The sequence below is a fragment of the Podarcis liolepis genome (genome assembly GCF_965112155.1).
Source record: "Podarcis liolepis genome assembly, chromosome: 4".
NCBI classification, from domain to species: Eukaryota; Metazoa; Chordata; class Lepidosauria; order Squamata; family Lacertidae; genus Podarcis; species Podarcis liolepis.
The window spans coordinates 8,754,858-8,774,990 of NC_139558.1; the positions used below are offsets into that span (position 1 = coordinate 8,754,858).

Genomic DNA, 20,133 nt, shown 5'->3' on the forward strand with positions numbered 1-20,133 from the left:
CCACTTCTGGCGAACCAGAGCAGCACACGGAAACGCCGTTTACCTTCCCGCCGGTGTGGTACCTATTTATCTACTTGCACTTCGATGTGCTTTTGAACTGCTAGGTTGGCAGGAGCAGGGACCGAGCAACGGGAGCTCACCCCGTTGCGGGGATTCGAACCACCGACCTTCTGATCGGCAAGTCCTGGGCTCTGTGGTTTAACCCACAGCACCACCTGCGTCCCTTGGGTTTTAAATATTGAAAGTACATAAAGAGTGGTATCCAATGGGTGCTACACAGTTGATGCAAGTCAACTGCAAGTGGAATATGGAAGGATGCAGTTTTAGGCCATTTCTTCACTACCTGCAATCTTCTGTAACTTCCCCCTCCCAAAAAAACCCCATCTCCTTTCACACTTCTTCTTCTTCCTATTCTTCACCCTAAGGTACCAGGGTGGGTTACATTAAAAACCATACTGTTGCCATCCATCTGTCTTGAGAAACAATGGGGTGCACTTCCGGGGATGAAGTCAAACCATGGTCTTAGCAGCACCGAAGTGACCTATCCAGGGTGCAAGCCTCGGCTGTGTGTCTGGAGGTCCTGGGCTGCCCAGACAACAAGACCCACCCCCTTGGCCTTGCTGATGTGGTTCAAAGGAAAGCAGAGCAAGATGTTTGGCACCAGCTTGGCTGCAGGAGTTGCTAGAAGTAGGCATACAAGGCACCATCCAACTGTCTTAGGGACTCCACTCCAGATTTGTGTAGCGTTTACTCCAGAAGTTTAGGCTCAGAGATTTCCTTCTCCTAGATGTGTTGCACATGCAAAAACTGCCTTATTGACGGTAGGGCCCACTATTTGTCTCATCTGCTCAATCTGCCTAACTCACCAAAGACTTGAGACCCATCCACTACCCTCACCTGGTTTAGTCGGCCGGCTGAAGCCGATCCTGGCGTCTGGCCACTGTCGCACGCTGGCAGCTTCTAGGAGCCACAAGCGAGATCTGACTGTAGGATGGGGACCAAAGGTGGATAAACTACCCCAGAAGAAGCACAATCTGCCCCTACCAGAGGTACTATAATATAATGTATTATTTATATCCTTCCCCTAACACCCAATACACCCCAAAACAATATTAAAAACAATTTAAAACATTGTTTTCTGTCAGCGGAACAATACCCATTGAAATCCACCCATATGCTGTATTTTTTATTTGCTGTAATCCACCACGGAAACACATTGAGAGGCAGAGTATAAATTCCTAGAAATACATAATAATAATGGCTGCTTTTGTATTTTCCTATATCAGTTATTTTTTTGAGGGGGGGATTAATTCATGATTTTAAATGGCCTAGCAAACTCTTTAGAGAGAATACTTCTGCTTATGGATTGTTTGTTTGCCATCTTACCAAACGTTATTTTGAACTCTGTTCACTCACTGCTTCACTCACACATGGCTATTTTGTACGCCAACCAACATAAATACACAGGAAGTAAGATAGATGTACTGTACCCAACTACTTGTAACTTTCCACTCTCATTAGCATTCTGGTGAAGAGAATGTCATTCTCATAAATGTTTGCAGAAGGCAGATAAAAAAGGTACTGAATACAGTCGGTGCTAAATTGCAGCTTTTGTTTGATCTAATGCTTGCAAATTATTTTGCAATATTCATATCTTGTTGCAGTACAGGAAGTCCCAAGTGCAAGTGCAATCATTGGGTTTTTTAATACATGACTTCATCTTGCACACTTTTTCTTAATTGAAGAACCATTTTGTTCATGAACAAATCTATTTGTATTTTAAAATCTCATGTTCATGTAATTCATCTGATTTTTATTATTATTAAAATGCTTTGTTTATTTCATCCATTGGCTCATAATGTACAACTCTGAGTTTAAAAGAGTACTGGCAACTATTTGCAATTATATGACTTGAAACAATTATTCCATTAATTAATTGCTTAGATTTAAATAAATTTGCAAAGAATTGCCAAAACATTAAATATAACTGCATTTTAAGCTATCAAGGGAAGTCTGAAATACTGTAGAATGAACAATAGTTGCTACTCGAGGGAAAATACTACTTCAGTTATTTTATTCCATTTGGTATTAAAATAAGAAACTAACATTAAGGCTTAATTCTTGTTGGCGTGGTAAATTCAAGAGATATGCCTAGAATTGTGCTTGAAATGACAGCTAGAATTCCACCCCCACAAAACCCCTTTCTTCACATGCTACTGTTTGGGGGATTTGGGTGGAAAAATGTGTTCCCCAAATGCTATTGAAACACCCCCCTCTGTTTTACTACTTGCAAATGGGGTGACAAAATGAAGGGGGTGCCTTTCAGCTTGGCCCTATTCATACGACTTCACCCTTCTGCTGGGGATTCGCATTATGGCATTCTTGTTCTTGTAAATAAATCAGATAGAAATGTTAAACATGTGCAGGAGAAGGGATATTCACCTAGCCTGCTCGATATGCTAATTTTGAGAGTGGAAGAAAATTCTCTGCATGAACAAGGATTTCCTCATGTGAGCCTTTTCCAGCAGGCTTAAGAGGTAGCTAGACCCCAGGCTCCGGTCTGCCATATCAGTGAGTACTGGGCTCCAAAGAGCAGGCATGCCCTGAACTTGCAGTCCATCAATTAAAATTTGCCCTCCCTGATTAAAATGAACTTGCACAGATAAATCTTTTGAAGCTTTAGCTGATTAATCTATGATTAAATCTTGCAACCCAACCCTGGTTTAAAAATGGATACAATTTTCCCCGTTTTCCTACTAATAAATGGACAGAGCTGCGGAGACTACATAATCAACCACAGAAGATGCATTTGAATACGTAATAATAATTCAAATCATGATTTGGTGCATGAGCAAAAAGCTGTCCCTTCAGGTGGCCCCTCTTCCTCTCATATATGCACGGCTTCATATATTACTTCCTGGTCAAATCAAACCATAATTTTGCGGGGACATCTGAACTTGCAAACTATGATATGGGATAACAGTCCAAGCCAAGGCTACAAACCATGATTTGATCCTGGTGTGTAACATTCACATATTTGCCACTTCAGGCATGGCACTTTGTGGCCTGATTAGCACAGGCAGAGGTGGAAGGGATCAGGAGAAGGTGGAGCACTTGGGTCCATGCCTTCAATACAGCCAATACTCAGACGCAAGTAACAGTTGAATTGCTGAGCTACAACAAAAGCATCCCAGCAGCAGTATTACGGATGTTCACTAGGAGTGGGCCAGGTGAGGTGCTGGGGGAGGGGGGCAAATCAGCAGGAGCACCAGATTGGACCTGCCAGTGCAGCCACACAGCCCCAACCTTGAAGCCACCTCACCCCTTCCTTTCCCAGTGACACTGTAACCGCCACTGGGAGGCTGTTGTGGTAGGTCCACCTTTCCAGTTGAGCTCCTCCTCCTTAGGTAAAATGGCAGGTTTCTGTCATACTGTAAAATGACCATTCTGGAAAAGAGCACTATTACTGGCGTGGAACCACCAAACAACATTGGGGGTCAGGCTACCACTTTTTTGATTACCAAATACGTAAGTAGGCTTTGGGTATTTATCCTGAATCAACCAGCATGACAGCTGGTTGTTTTGCGGTGTCGATCCTGGGTTAAGGCTCTCCCAGACAGGGGCGACGCCTTCAGGATTGCCATATTGGGGGTTGTCATGGCCCACTGACCCCCGACTGGGCTTCCAGGCAGAAGCACCTCCCCCTAGACCCCTTTAACAGGGTACCCCTGTCTCATGAAAGTTCCCAATTCCCCCCACCCAGCCTAGACTAAGGATGGAATGCCTCATCTGCCAACAAGTTGTGACAATTGCTATGTGGTAGGCAAAACCTTCCAGACGAGCTTGATTTTTCTGCAGCAAATTCCTCCCTGGCCCCAAAACAGTGACCAAATATTTCCACAGAACTTGCCCACCCACCTTTGTGCAGGGCCATATGAAACATAGGACAGGAGGATGGGGAATCCAGGTCTGACTGAGCTGACAGTCTGGACCTGAGCGAAAACCAGGGGTGGGAGTCTTCCCTCAGGTCCGCCACGAAGCCCTGCCACTACCTGCTTGCCTGTGATAGGTCTGTTCAAATGCAGCTTGCTTGTGATAGGTCCATTTGACTACAAGCCTCCCAGCAACCTGCCCGGCTACAGGAGGACAGAGTGTCATCTCTCAAGAGTCAAGTGGGGCTAGAAATTTGCCCCGGACTCAGAGCACAATCACCACTCACCATCCTACGAATGTAAGCGGTCCTTATTGCACCACAGTTGAGAATGGTGGTGAATCTACTTTTGGGCGCAACTCATAGGTAAAGGTAAAGGGACCCCTGACCATTAGGTCCAGTCGTGGCCGACTCTGGGGTTGCGGTGCTCATATCGCTTTATTGGCTGAGGGAGCCGGCGTACAGCTTCCAGGTCATGTGGCCAGCATGACTAAGCTGCTTCTGGCGAACCAGAGCAGCGCACGGAAATGCCGTTTACCTTCCCACCTATTTATCTACTTGCACTTTGACGTGCTTTTGAACTGCTAGGTGGGCAGGAGAAGGGACCGAGCAACAGGAGCTCATGCCGTTGCGGGGATTCGAACCGCTGACTTTTGATCGGCAAATCCTAGGCCCTGTGGTTTAACCCACATCGCCACCTGCGTCCCATGCAAGTCATAGTATGACACTAAAAAAAAGCTCCAGTAATATTTAGCTCTAAGAAAATGATAAGTAAGGCTAAACCATAAGAAATTATCAAAACCATACTCTTCACACGTTGCAGTCAAATCCTATACATGTTTATTCAGAAGCAGGTCTTAGGCTCCAATAAGACCCATGAAACCCAATGAGATTTTTTTCTGAGTAGACGCATAATAAGATTAAGCTTTTTTAACCTCTATAGATATACTTCTAAACTGTCAACTCATTAAAAATATCATGGTGGTATGCAATAAAACAGACTTATGATTGCTATCATTGCTTCAGAGACATAAACATGGAATATTCTGTATGTAACAATAAATTATCAGTTGCACATGACATGCTTTCTTTTCACCATATCTGAAAATCGGATTAAATTTATGATTAGAATAACACTACTGTTTTTGGATAAGCAAACGATAACATGACTTTTTTGTGGTTTATGAGTACACTAATGCTCTAGATATATTCCTGCCTACCTGCATAAATGAGGTCCTGATGTGCTGAACAGGTTTCTAACAGTTCGACAGATTGAACCAAGCTTGGAAGCTCAGTACTAAATGTAATGAACCTGCTTAAATGAGTAAAGAAGGAATTGATGCTACTATTTCTTCATTAATCTAACAACTGTTTCTTCTCTTTTGTTATTTGTACTGGGAGGAACTTTCACAAAGATTCCATTTGAAGGTTTATACACAGAAGACACAGATGGAAGGAGTATTGAGAAGGCTCCATTTTTTATTTTTGCACACGGCTGTTGATAAATGCAACACAGAGCCTAGTGGTGGCAGAAATTCCACCAGCCATATGCATGATCAGTATACTTGTGGGTAAGCCCCTTCTTTTTCTCCACCTAATCTCAACCATGCTAGCATGCCCTGTAATATGCTAGTCAAAACCCTGAATAATGTTCAAGTCAGACTGCAGTATACATACAATAGACAAGCTGACTGCTGCAAAGGAAATCTGCAGAAAATTTTGTAATGCCCTTTGAAGTCTATTCTTTGAAGATAGTACTGAAATGAGCTTATTTGTAACAGAAATGCTTTTCTTATTAATGTCTTTTATATTAAGGCATATTTTCCATAGATTAACATGTCATTTCCACCTTGGCATTAATTCAGTTTAAAATAACTATTTATTTTAGCAGGTTTTCTCTATCAAGAAAGTTAAACAGATCACTACAAATCATTACTGTGTAATAGAAAAAGCATTTTAGATAAAATACTGGAGCCACTTTCATCTAACTCTGCATCAGTTCAGCATTATAAGCCATATTTTATGTACTGCATTTAGATGGTTTTATAAACTCATTTGATTACTGTGCTGCCTTTAATACTTTAAATTCCTGAAAGAATTTTCCACAGTCTTATGAACTAGTTAAAGCTCAACTGATTGTATTAATGTCGACAGTTCGCTGACTGTTTTATCTGTATTGTTTTACACTGATCTGCAAGGAAGGCCTACCTGGATGTTAGTCAGAAGGGTTTCTATGGAGGACAATCCATCAGGAAATAGAAAAGGAGATGGAAAACCTGGAGGTAGCGGCTGCCCATGCCCAGTTAGCGAAAGTTTGTCAAGGCTGTCTCTTGCGGTTGGTGTGGAGAGCGGGGTCTCATCTGTATGTGATTGAAACAAAAATATAGAACAAGTTACGCTTGTCTGTTTTTATTAGACCTCAGTAATGGCTTCCCTAGTGGTTTCCAGAACATTTATTGCAAATTGGTTCCTGCTATCAGGAGAAAATGCTTTCTGCTGAATTTTCTTTAATGAAAAAGCTGTGGAGATACAACAAGATAACATTAATGAGTAACTTTATAAGCCTTTTAAATGCAGTCTCTAATGAGACTGAGTTTACAGTGCCATAGAATCTTTTTAAAACAAATATTATCTCACATATACTTGTGATAATATATTTAGGCTGACTTTATGGGTACCTTCCCAATTATCTCATTTTAGTCTGTGCACTATTTGGATTGACAATAGAATATTTCCGAGGATGATACATATTTTATATTGCAGCAGTGTGTTTTATGCGAAGATGATTCTCAATTAGTTAACCCATAATCAACCATCTCCTTGATTTAGGAAGTGCATGTAAAAATAAACTTCCATGGACACACACACACACACACACACATAAAGGGGGCAAGCAGCTATGGGGACACACACCCAGTGGTCCTGCACACACGTTGCTGGATGCTGCTGTCAGCTCCAACAACTATGCTGGACGTTGGGGAATCATTTCCAGATATCTCTCCCACTCTCCTGGTTCCAAAAGTGCCAATCATCTCTTGAGTGGGGGGCTCATGAATGAGAACATTCATGCAGGTGCTACTATACACGGCAATATTTCCACTGGAATCTGTATTAAGACTGAGTGTTAAAAACAAAAAAAAACCCAAACCCCCCAAAGTTACGTATTTTGATTACTCTTAGAAAGTAACACATTTAACATATTTTTTCTCCACTCTATGTGTACATAAGGTCCACTGGCAACTTGGGAGGTTTTCTATGTACTTCATCATAATATTGCAGTTGCCTTGTCTCTCTTCCACAATCTAAGGAAAGGCTTTGGAAAATGTTGCTGCATATGCCTCTGATTTGTAAAGTAAAGGTAAAGGGACCCCTGACCATTAGGTCCATTTGTCGTTTTATTGGCCGAGGGAGCCGGTGTACAGCTTCCAGGTCATGTGGCCAGCATGACTAAGCCACTTCTGGCGAACCAGAGCAGCACACGGAAACGCAGTTTACCTTCCCGCTGGAGCGGTGCCTATTTATCTACTTGCACTTTGACGTGCTTTTGAACTGCTAGCTGGGCAGGAGCTGGGACCGAGCAACGGGAGCTTACCCCGTTGCTGGGATTCGAACCGCCGACCTTCTGATCGGCAAGTCCTAGGCTCTGTGGTTTAACCCACAGCGCCAACTGCATCCTGCCCCGATTTGTATATGAGATAAAACCGCACAACACTGTATAAAAATCAAGGGGGGGGGAAGCATAGCAGCTTGCCAGGAGGAACGACCTCCCTCTCCTCCCCAACAAGCTGGGGGGTTCTCCCAGTGCCCCCCCCCAGCCAACTTTGGAGGTAAGGAGTTGCCCCATTGTGGGAGGAGAAAAGAACTCTCTTGCTCAAGAATAAGCTCTGTTCAGTTATTCATCCTCTAATTACTCCCAGCTCCTGCTTCCTCCCAGGTGCCTCCACTTCCACCACTCTCATCTGTCTATCCTTTACTGTCTCCTCCTTGCTCCTTCCAGCACCCCCTTCTGCCTGTTGCCTTGCCTCGTTCTTCTCATTTTTCTTCCTAATTCTTTTGTCCTGCCTCTGGCAGGAACTTATGCATTGGTTACTGAAAGCTGCCGCACAGCCTCTGATTTGAAAAGATCGTAAAGGCAAAGCAGCAGTGTGGATTCAGCATGCCCCTCATCTGCACTACTGGATTCTAAGTCTTTCTTGGAATCCCTCTTCCATGCCCTGATTTTGTTGTGCTAGTGCATACATCACCTAAGCATGCATGTACCTCTTTCTTGTTGCTTTGTGGACATGTTTTTGCAACAATACCGTTGGCATGCATTAGAAAGAGTGGTATCTGTCACCCTGTAAGTTGGATGCTCACACAGATTCATTACAGGCTCCTCCATACCATAGGTTTATTCAGCATTTATCCTGATATGCTTGTCCAAACATTACACGGGGGTTAGATATGCTTGGTCTTTATTGAGCCTTTGCTATGTTTTGCTTATTGGGTTCATATACTACAATGAACATTCACCCTGCATTCATTCAGATTTGCTTGCAGCATGTTTACACATTTTCCCATTAATAAATTTGTCCCACATTTTCCAATGTATTTTCCTCTCACTTTCCTACCTGCAAACAGTCAATTTCTTTGTAAAAATTAGTTTGTTGTGCTAAGGTGTCAGAGCACTTTAATTGCACAAACCTGCTTTTTCCCCAGCATGCTTTGAATCCTCCTGCAAAATACTTGCTTCACTTTTTCAATGACTACATACACATGTAGTGAGAAGCCATAGTTTAACACTAAATTAATGAGCAGAAAGGGGCCTGTGCAAAGTGCCTGGCTCACCCCCCCCCAACTCCACCCTTTCACAGATCCCGGGCTTTCACTGAAGACCAATTTCAAGCCATGGGTTGTGAAGCTGGCTTGCTGAAACAAACTAGAGTTTATTGTAAATCACAATTCCTGGTTCACATGTAAGGTTGAGTCAGGAGAAACTGAATCTTGGTTTATTCACCCTCTTGAAGGAAATGGAAGCACCTGAACCCACAGGGACTCACGCACATCATGCTAAACCACGGTTTAGTGCTTTGTGTTAACCCTACAAATATATACAAGCCTTTAAACTAGTACATAATTGTTAGTAACTTTAAACATTTCTGCTACATTCACTGCAATGCTTGTGAAGGTTCTCTTACATTCTTTCCTCCAATCAGAAGCAAAAAATAACCTAAGCATTCCTAAAATGGTACTGAATTGCATTCATTCCAGTGACTAAACACCATTTTTACTGATTAACAGTGGTTTCATTGAAACACAGTGGAGAAATAAGAGACTTGAACTCAAGCTGAACTTATTTTAATGAATGTTTAATTTAAGGAAAAATAATCTGACATAAAGTGACTTTGTTTTCTTTACGTCCCATGTGAAATAAACTTTGAATGTGACTGTATTTGAAGCAAAACAAATGTACATATCATACACAGGAAGAGTGGATATTTGGCGATGTGAGATAAGCTATGACCAAGGGAGGGGGAAAGGGGGGGGGGAAAGGCTTTAAAGGGAATAACAACACATACTGTAAATATTAGCCAATTGAAACACAACCATAGATCACAGTAGCATTAAAGTGCTTCAAAATATGTCCAAGAGCTCTCCATTACAACGTTGTTAACATTATGTCAAAGTGAATGGCTCAAGGCCTAAACCTCTTTGAACAAACCCACCCAAGGGACAACACACATTTCTGCTATAACCCTATTCACGCATTTCTGCCACACCTCCTACCACTGACATCTTTCTTCTCCAACAACCACTGGGGGGAAGTGAGCAGAAAGCCTGAGACCTCACTCGGCTCCTGCTCTCAAGCAAGGGCTTCGCCTGGTCATTTGTGAGCAGGAGCTTGAACATTGGGATTTCTCCCCACACAACCATGCATACCATATGGCTACTGGGGGAAAAGGGATAATGTTGGGCTGGGGCTAAAAACATGGGCCCACATGTTTATGTCCAACACATGAGCAATGCATTAATAGGATTTCTAAGTCCTCTCCTCTCAGAAGGCTAATTGAGGAACGGGGCAAATTGGCATGTTTATTTTGGAAGCCAACAACTGTTTGATATTATAATAGTACATCCCTAATGCACAAAGTCAAGAATGGACATCCCTATTTTCATTCGAAAAACGTCGGAGGGTATGAGTAGGTGGAAAACAGCTGTATGGATTGTTCTTTATTCTTGATGTATACAGTATACGGCTGAATGCAGAGATGTGCTGGCAAAAGAAATTAGAATAGTAGCATTGTTCTGTGATCTGTTGTGGGAGCATGCATTTAGCACATGTTAAATGCCCATTAAGTTGTGGGCTTGCATTTTATTTGGAGAAGTGACGATGCAACATTATTATATATATAAAGCCTGTAAGTTGTAAGTATGAAAAGAAATCAAGGTGCAGTAGTATCGAAAATACACATCACATAAGGCAGACATTAAATTTGACACCTGGAAAGAGTAAAAACTGTCACTGGAAGAGCAGAACTGCTCACTCAGGGCCTTCCCACCACATCACCTTCCCTCAAGACTCCTAGAATTTGTAATCTTGCATGTTCATGCAGAGAATATTTGTTGGTAAGAATGTTTCAAACAAAAAGCTAGAATATTATGATGTATGAATCTAAGTGCCACTTTGATTTCTCCTTAAACTGTAATTAAGTACTTGAGATTATATGTGAAGGATAAGGAATATACATATTTTTGTGGATTTAGGTGCATATTAAATGTAAGGTTTTTGACATGTGTTTCATTATCAGTCTTAGAGAATAATTATTTGCCCCAAAACAAAGCCCCAGGGAGAAAAAATCCTCAAGTACAACAGCTGGTATTTTGCAAGTCTCAGATGATGAAGATATAATATTAATGTGTGAAAACTCTTGTATATTAAATGATCTTTTTTGTTTTTACTTAATTGTTAAATATTTTGTTTCAAACCTCAGTAGAAAAAAAAAATGATCAAAATGGCATATTTAGAATATACATAAGCTGCTGCGTAGCAAATATTAAATTCTGAATACCAGAAAGAAAACATGGGTTTTAATTAATTAACATAAATTCCTATAAAGTTACAACTTAGCTTAATGGACAAAGTGCTAAGACAAAAGCCCCCTATAACAGCATAACAAGTCTGACTATTTAGGGAGTGACATTCTGAAATGTATAGGAATTGTGCTTCTGAACCTGTTGTTAATTGAGACCTGCAATCTGCGGATTAGCTCCAATACCGTTTTGCTATGTCTACACAATTAAAAGACAGTTATCCTAGCCCAGAAGAACTTCACACCAGCAAGCAGGTTTCCATGCGTGTATCAGGAACCGTGAGTGTAAATTAGATATATATCCAAATTAGAAGGTGTATATCCATACAACATGACTTCCGGGGAGTAAAGCACTGTAGTCTCATTCCTAGCCTTCTATAAGCAAGACTTGTGTGTTTGAGGACATTTCCCCAAGTTTATTTACTATTACAACCCGAGTCGCCATAACTGAACACAGTTTGCCAACCATACTAGGCGCTTTGGAAGATCACAATTTGTGTAGGCCTGAAATAACCAAATCCCAAATAGTTTTTATCAACAGGACTGAGCCTAACTTCATACTCTTGGATACCCTATATCAACTTCCTGGTTCCTGTGAGGAGGAAGTCCCACCCAATATGTCTTTCTGAATACATGGAGTATAGTAAGCAAAGCTTGGTGCAAAAGGCTGAGATCCATTCCTCTCTTGGACACATGAGCACTTGAACTCTCAAGGTTTTCTGTTATACAGTGCAATCCTAAATATGTTTACTCAGAGCTAAGTCTCACTGAATTCAATGGGACTTGCTCCCACATATGTTTAGGATTACAGCCAGAGTTCATTTATCTACTGGGAAGTTCTTCTCGTGAGCAACACTGGGATGAATGGGGCTTCCTCAGTGGGGCTCTTACACAGCTCCCATTCATCCCGGTGAGTCTCATTGAGAACAACTTTCCTGAGAATTCCTTCCTATTGCACACAGCCCTCCACAAGCACATACCTCAGCGTGATGTGCTCATTTCATTGTTTGCTCTTATTATTCGCCTTTCGCAGATATGCCAAAACTAAAAGGAACTAGCAATGTTAATCAGTGTGTTCATAAACAAAATTCAAAATGAAATCAGTATGCAGTTTTATACCTGATGTGATTTTTGTGGCAAGTGCATTCATCAAATGTCTGAAACAAGCTGACAAAATACTTCCATTAGCAAGTTTCCAGTGGTATTTTCATGCTTGATGTTCACTGAAAAAACGCTACACAAGTTTTAGTTCTATCTTTCACGCCGTATTTAATTATTCTCCATTCAAGTCAACGTTTGTGTTTTGCTTCTGCTGCTGTGACACAGGCCTTCAAGTCAGGATTTTTCAACTGTATGCCTTTACATATTCAGATTTTTAATATATTGTGCAAGGTACCAAAATAACCTCAACAGTATCCCATATTTGGATGTGAGAGAGAGAGAGAAAGAGAGAGAATATCCAGTCATAGTTGCTGCAATACACCAGCAAACATTCTGATGGTGCCCTCCATGAGTTACATACAAAATGCAGGAACTGTAAACTTGCATTCTCAGGCCCTGTTCTTCACACCTAGAAATTTCTTCCCAGAGATCGGCATTATTCTAACACTTTTATTAAAAGTTTTACCAAAACCTGAGTATGAATGCCAGTTCAGAAGTTCTGTACTTAGTACAGATACAGTGGTACCTCGGTTTACGAACTTAATCCATTTTGGAAGTCCATTCTTAAACCAAGGTGTACTTTCCCTAATGAGGCCTCCCGCCGCCGGTGCCCTTCCACCGTTCGGATTCCGTTCTTAGACTGAGGTAAAGTTCGCAAACCGGGACACTACTTCTGGTTTTGCGGAGTTCGTAAACCGAATAGTTCTTAAACAGGACTGTTCGTAAACCGAGGTACCACTGTATTTTATAGTTGTGTATCACTCACAACTCTGCACATAATGTAGTTATGCTATACACCCCTCGCTCCCAGTTCAATTCTGAATAACCTAAGGTAAACAGTTCTTGTATCCATTGATTTAGAGTATAAAATTTAGCAGTTAACACAACCTGGAAATAAGACCATAAAATGTGACTACCTTGCTTAAAGGCTGCTAGCCTGTGCTCCCAGGCTGGTGACAGAGCCAAAGAATCCCTGTGATTACTCTCTTAACTAACTAATAAAGCAAATGAAGACTAATAAAGCAATGCAGAATTGGGATGGACCAGACTTTATTGGATCCTTACACCCCTACTTGTGAATGAGTCACAGAAAGTCTATTTATAAACTGCACAGTCTCCCTCCTTCCCTTTCAGTAAAGGTATATACTAAAATGGTCTCATCACATAATCAATACTAAAAAAGGGTATATGGAATGAACAAACAAACCTGTCAAGTTAATAATACATTGAATTATTCTATGAACTGTGACCAGCTGATAAATTAATTTAACCATGACAACCAGATAGGGATACTGGTATTGCTTATAGCACTAAAGCCTCATTTGATTCTGCCACTATCCAGGTAAGGAGGGAGAGGAGGGAAAGAAGAAAATAAAAGCCTTAACAGAAGCCAGTTTGTAGAGAATATCAGGTTATAATGGCACTATTCAGAAAAAAAGTTGAATCTTTGTATTCATGTATGACTGATGTTGTATTGCTTAAAACATTTCTGTTTCTAGTCCCTTATACTCCCTAGTCATAAAGAGAGCACAGACTTGGCACAATTAGGCTATTTAGTTCAATTGTTTTAAACACATTTAATCTGTGCTGTGACATAAGCAGTTTGGTAATCTCGGCCAGAGGCATTTGGGGCAGGTGGCTTCCTAGGTTGGTCTAGTGGCAAATTTAGCAATCTTTTGTGACCTCAAGGAAGTGACGTAAGAGTGTAGGAAGATGCACTCAAACAAGTAGTGCAGTTTTGGCTGCATTCACTATGAGTGGATCTCCAGAATTTCAGACAGGCGTCTTAACCAGTCCTGCCTGGATATTCAATCTGGGACCTTCCATGAATAAAGCATGACCTACAGTGAGAAACACTACATACTTTAATATCTTTCATTGAGATAGTATTATAGGCATGATAAAATCAGCCTGATAGATATCTCTGTAGCTTACTTCTTAAACACCTTCAGAGCAATTTTTGTTTAGACTATTGTGACTGCCTTGTTGAATGCTCCTCTCTTCTGCTATTTCCCCCCTTTCAAGTTGATTCAAAATACCCCTGCTGCTTATACACTCTGTCTGTTCAGACTATCTCCTGTTGTTTGACCCCATGACGTCTCTTTGCTTCCCAAACCCTTAAATGAGAGGTGTCAAAACCCTGTGTCAGTGTATATACTAAGATTACCAGATGTTTTTCAGTGAATCCAGGGACACTTTTCAACTTCAGTAGGAATGATAGAATTTTGTCAGGGGACTGATTTGTAAATCCAGGGACTGTCCCCGGGAAACAGGGACGTCTGGTAACCTTAGTATATACGCCATCCAGCTTTCCATCTCTGACTTGCATCTCAGGATACCCTTTCTTCCTTGCTACCTCAATTTATTGCCAGCTCTATCTTTTCTTCCAATTCCATTCTCCATACATTCTGCCATACTATTCCCCATGCCTAGAACACTGTCAAGCAACCATCTTTTTCATCCACCAAGTTGCCCCAAACATTGTACAATCGTGGTTCCTAACACATGGTCTGCATCCATAAAGCAGGACAAGTTATAGATGACCTTGTTTATTTTGCCTTTAGTATTATCTTACTGATGGATGTCCTTTTATTCAAAGCAGACCAGTTCTTCATGCCGCCCTCACTGCTACCTTGGCTAAGAAAGAGAAACTGAGCACTGAAGGCTTAAGAGAACAACCTAAAATCACCAACACTTGATTCTTTTGCACAAATGAATAATTTCCAGGAAATTCTATAGGATAGTAGTGCACAACACACACAAATACAAAGAACACAACATGCTAAGCAAAACTAAAGCAAAGCTTTCACGTAATCTCCTGCATCCCCCTCACAAAAAAGATGACTGTGAATTTAAATTATAATCCATATTACCATAGTAATTGCTGTAAAATTAATTCATTGTTATAGCGTTTGCAAGTCAACCTAAGCCCTGCTGTCATTTTAAAGTAATTTAGGACTCCTAAGCACTTTACTTACAGATAGTAGTCCTACAGCCAAAGATGGGAGCAATTTATAACATCGTGTTTATAAAACTTTTACTGCACCTGCAGCATTGTGTAAAAAGTGGAACTACGAGATTTACAAGGGGAAAATTCCCCAAAGAATTCTGTACAAAGATGCTAAGATCTTAAATTGATTCTTTTCAGTTCACAGCATTTAGATCATCTGAATCCTTAAGATTTTTGTTGTCCTCCCCACCCTCCAGCTACACCCTTCCTTTTGCGGTATTGTATTAGTATTTCAATTCAGCTTCAGTCAAAAAGCTTTCAAAACAGTAGGAACCAATGACACGTCGAATGAATAGCTCAAAGTGAGCACACAAACAGGTGCTGTAATCATTTATTTCCATAATGAGTTCAAATATGTGATATTGTAAGCAATATCATATTCTTTTCAGCCCTCAGAATTTACTAGTCATTTCACAATGCAATCCCTTGCATATTTACTCTGAAGTAAATGCTACTTATCAGGTTTCATCATTAGTCACGAAAAGTTTAGGTGTATATTTACAGATTTATAGATTATACTTAAGACATAAGCTAAAGACTTATGCTCTTTGGGGCCATGTTATTACATTTAAAAAAAAATGTTTCTGAAAAAAAGCCCACATTGGAATCTGACTTGAGAAATAGTATTTGTTGTGATTCTTCTGTTGAAGTTTACATTTGTATTTGAAATCCTTTGAAGGTTACAGGGTGAAACCTTCCAACAATATCTCGAAATCTTCTGGGACCAAATCCCATTATGTGGAGTTCAGTGAAGGGGGTAAACACTACCATAAAGAAATACAAATTGCACTTATTTCCCATTTAGCCAGTGTCACTAAAGTTCACCATTTAGAATTCTAACCAGTTAGAACTTCTTCTTGGAGGTCAAGTGTCTTGTGAACCATGTCATCTCATTGATGACATCATATCCCATCCATCAATTCTTCCAGGAGCACACTTGCCATCTGCTCGGCACACTATAATAACTTATTAGATATATTCACAGGGTAACAACCTGTACAATGACACTGCTATCTTAATGCTGGCACATATAGAGAGATAACAGTCATGGGTTGCGGGGTTGTTTTTTGCCATTGAAAAGAACTCTACACTCAAATCTTTAGAAGGTAACTTTCGTTATCTGTAGTAATTATTCAGTATTGATTGCGCTGATATTGCTTTTATTCATAGATTGGGGACATTTCTTTCAAATGCTTCTTTACTATTTTAAATTGAAATAGGATCAATGAGACATACCACATCACAGATATCCTACAGTGAAGCATTCCCTAGTAAATATCATACATCAGTACAGATTCTCTAGAATAATACTACAAAAAATACACAAGCCAAAATATTTAAGATAGGCTTTTTAAAAACCAAAATACATTATCTTTCAAAATAAAAATTTATGCTATGCCTGCATTATTGTCATTAATAAAAAGTAATTAATAGAAATAACCTTCAAACAAAAATCAATTAAACTTTTAAAATCATGTTTCAGTAGAACAGCATACAATGCTATGTAAAAAGCACATGAATGTTGCAATTTACTGAACGTTGCTCCCATATACCAATTCAAATAAGGGAGTTAAGAAGGATGGAGTTTTGGTTTACTGCACCCTAAAACTGTACAAGTTTAGTGTGTTGGCTGTTGGAACACACATGACATAATAAGGATCGGTCTAATACTCCCTCAATAGCTGAAAAATTGCTTTCCGGAAAAGGGCAATATTTGTTTTGCATTACAGAGAAATTTATCCTCTGTTCCTTCCGTTGGCTCGTCGTTTATTCCAGCTTACACTGTGATCAACATTGTACTAAAATAAAGTCAAGTACAACAGCCGCTCTCTGCCCATCAAAACTCACAGACGTCTGCCAAGCACTTGTAACAGCTGGTGTTACATTAATTAGTTTAAACTATTTATTTCATCCATCTCCAGAGCAGATTGAGCAAAAACATTAGAGATTATTCTAGCATCTGTAAGTGCCCTGCAAACATTAACCAACCAAAGTTAGAATATTAGTCGTTAGCTTAAAATATATGTGATTTAAGACTCTCTGCAGTCAATTACAATCATAAATAAAATATTCGACGTTGCTGCAGTATCACAGTGTATTTTATTGACAGTATTTTTACATAACCATGCCTTAAAGTTGTATTAGTCTTTTGTGTACACAAAGTTTCTTTGTCATAAGGAATATTAACCAAAAAAAATGCTATAATTCCTGGCAGCACAGATCATTAACAATATACAACACTGTGTGGGTGACTCAGTGGATTAGTCACTGGTTTTATGTCTAGTCTTGGAATTGAGCCCTAACTACAGTGATCAAAAGAGCGTTAGGAAACTGCTGTAAAAAATCTCCATTAAAATTACTTTTTGGCCTCAGCTAAGTTTTAGTAGACAGCAGCATGAATCTTCTTTGTATGGGGATAATTCCTGAAGTTTGTGGTATCTTTCTTCCCCTTAAAGAAAGGTAAGGAATGAGACAAAGAAGGTGATTCTATTAAACATACTGAACTCAACCAACTCAGAGCTCCAGTTCAGAAGATGGCAAATGATAATCAAGTAGGTTCCTATTAAAATACAAACCAAACTGAATTACTCTCCCATCCCTAATGGCATCACCTGTCCTGTTGCAGAAAACTCTGGAGCCACAAGAGAGTCCAGTAAATTCCCAATCCATTGCTGATCTGCAGGTTCACTGATAAATTATCAGTGGCATATCTGGTCGGTGACATGCCTACTTTTGTGGAGAGGTGTGATTTATCGTGTAAAAACTGGTTCCAGCATGCAACTTCCCCAAAGCCACCCAGAATGTACATAGGAAATTCAGGCTGCTCTTTAAAAATTATGCATAAATGCAATAAAAGCTAATAAACTAAACTTGCTAAATTCTTGTTGGCCTATGAGTGCAATATGTACCAGACTATTCTATACCACCATGGGTCTGAAATTATGATATAGGAATCCACCAATGATAACCGAACTCCTGCCAGCTATCCAGTGTCACCAGACCATGTCACATGATTATTTGACATATTTATTATTATGAAAACTTACAGTGAGTCAGGTTAACTGAACTATGCTGCTCACATCCGTGATACTGGCCTGGTTGACATGACATGGTAAGCCAAATAATGGCTTACAGGGACCATGCAACCATACTCTGGCTGCTGTTCATGGTTGCTAAGCCAAACTTACCTAGGAGCCGTGCACAGTGGCAGTAAAAAGGACCAGAGAAGATCTGTGAGCTCTTCTCCAGGGGTTCACACATTTGCAGGGTCCGAATCAGCCAAAGTTTGGCTCACTGTGTTGTGCAAACCAGGCCAACAGTTAACTATTAAAAACTCCTTTTAAGCTTGACTGGCATCAATGTAAATTAGGAATGTAATTATATACAATCTTATATAATTGACTTAAATGATGTTAACAACAAAATTTCCACTGTGGATCCGAAAATGTTCCTCAAGCATATGACGCATGAGACTTGCGAAAAAGAATAAAACTGAGACTTGTATCTTCTTTTTGAAAGTGCAACTGCATCTAGGAACTCAATTTAATCAACATGTGCCGGGCAATTAAAAAAAAGGCTCACTATGTCTTTTCCTCTTCATCCCATACTGTCTTCCCCAAACAACTCCTCCAGCTAGAAAAGCAGCTACTTATATTGCCAGAGCTGCTATGGACTATGCCAAAACACACAGGAGAGAGCATCATCAGCACTTTCTCCAAATCAGTATTTACTTTTAGAATAACATAAAAGGCTTTCAAATTTCCCCCATTCTTTGGTAAGGTATCTCCCAAATACCAGGACCGTTTAGGTGACACAGATATTTTAGAACTGAGGATGCACCACATTCAACTGCACCAGTAGCATTCCACAACAAGGGTGCAGTGCATAGAGCAGGGCTTTTTGCCTTTTAAAACTTCCTACCCATTTCAGTCTGTCTGGTACCTTCATCACTGCTGCTGCACAGTCTATTTTATCATTTACATTTTTTTCATTCTGTTTTAAATCTTTATCATTTTACTTCATTGTTTGAAAAATGTCATTAGCCACCTTGTGAGTCTTGAGAGGCAAGGCAGAAATATTTTGATACCTGGCTTAGGAGATTTACCGACTTTGATTAATTCACACTGGAGCTCTTGCAAGGCCTGCTTGAATACTGGGTAACCCTTTAACTATCACAAACTGTGTGTGTCCTATCTGAATATCATGCCTCACAATGGGTTCTTCTCCAAAGAGAACAACAAGCATTTACTGGAATTTAAGGTTTAGGCGATCTTATACTTGTTCAGGGCCTAAAAATGACCATGGATAAGAAAGGAAACAATCTACTATTTGCAGCATCATTTGGTTGTACCAGATCAGGGGTTTCAAACATAATTTAACCCAGAGAAGGGGAATTCACACAGTTCTACCTCTAAGTCTGAATGGAATTGCTTACAATTGGAGGAGAAAAGGCCTTGAAATGGTATACCCTTCCCTCACTTTCTTAAAAAAACAGGTTAGCATAAGCATGGTCAATAGATCACTTGCTTGGGTTTTAGGGTTAATGTTGCATTTAAAATTTTGTAGCTCTTTAATGAAGTTCTGTCATGTTGAAATCTAATTTGGATTCCTGTCATTCTTTTGGGCTAAGAGAGCAATGAATTTCCTTGTATCATCCCATAATCCAACCATCTTCCCAGAAACAGATTAAATGCCAGCTCTGGAGTAGTAAAATTATGTAGCATCTTATTGTCTCAGTTATTCTCCAACATCTCCAGGGAGGGCCGCCAGCAGATAGGTCAAGCGGTTCAGATTTTAGGAGGGTCCAAGACCAGTAGGGGTCCCAGACTTTTAGCTTGCTTTAAAAGAAAATCCTGCATGCTCCAATTCAAAAAAATGTAAGCTCTAAAATGTGACCTCTCCCTGTCTCAAACAATATCTGTGAAATGAGCTAGCCTGGTTGACAGTCCCCGCCCTATAGT

The 20,133-nt window shown here is 40.2% G+C and overlaps 1 protein-coding gene across 11 annotated transcripts in view; it reads right to left on the minus strand.

Annotated features, from left to right (window-relative positions):
- DACH1 (dachshund family transcription factor 1) overlaps positions 1-20,133 on the minus strand; it is a 342,260-nt gene that overhangs the window by 38,678 nt on the left and 283,449 nt on the right. For all 11 annotated transcript variants that reach the window (XM_083501192.1, XM_083501191.1, XM_083501200.1 and 8 more), the window contains one exon: positions 6,140-6,291. In XM_083501192.1, the coding sequence (XP_083357318.1) occupies positions 6,140-6,291 (152 nt within the window). The remainder of the gene's footprint in view (positions 1-6,139; positions 6,292-20,133) is intronic.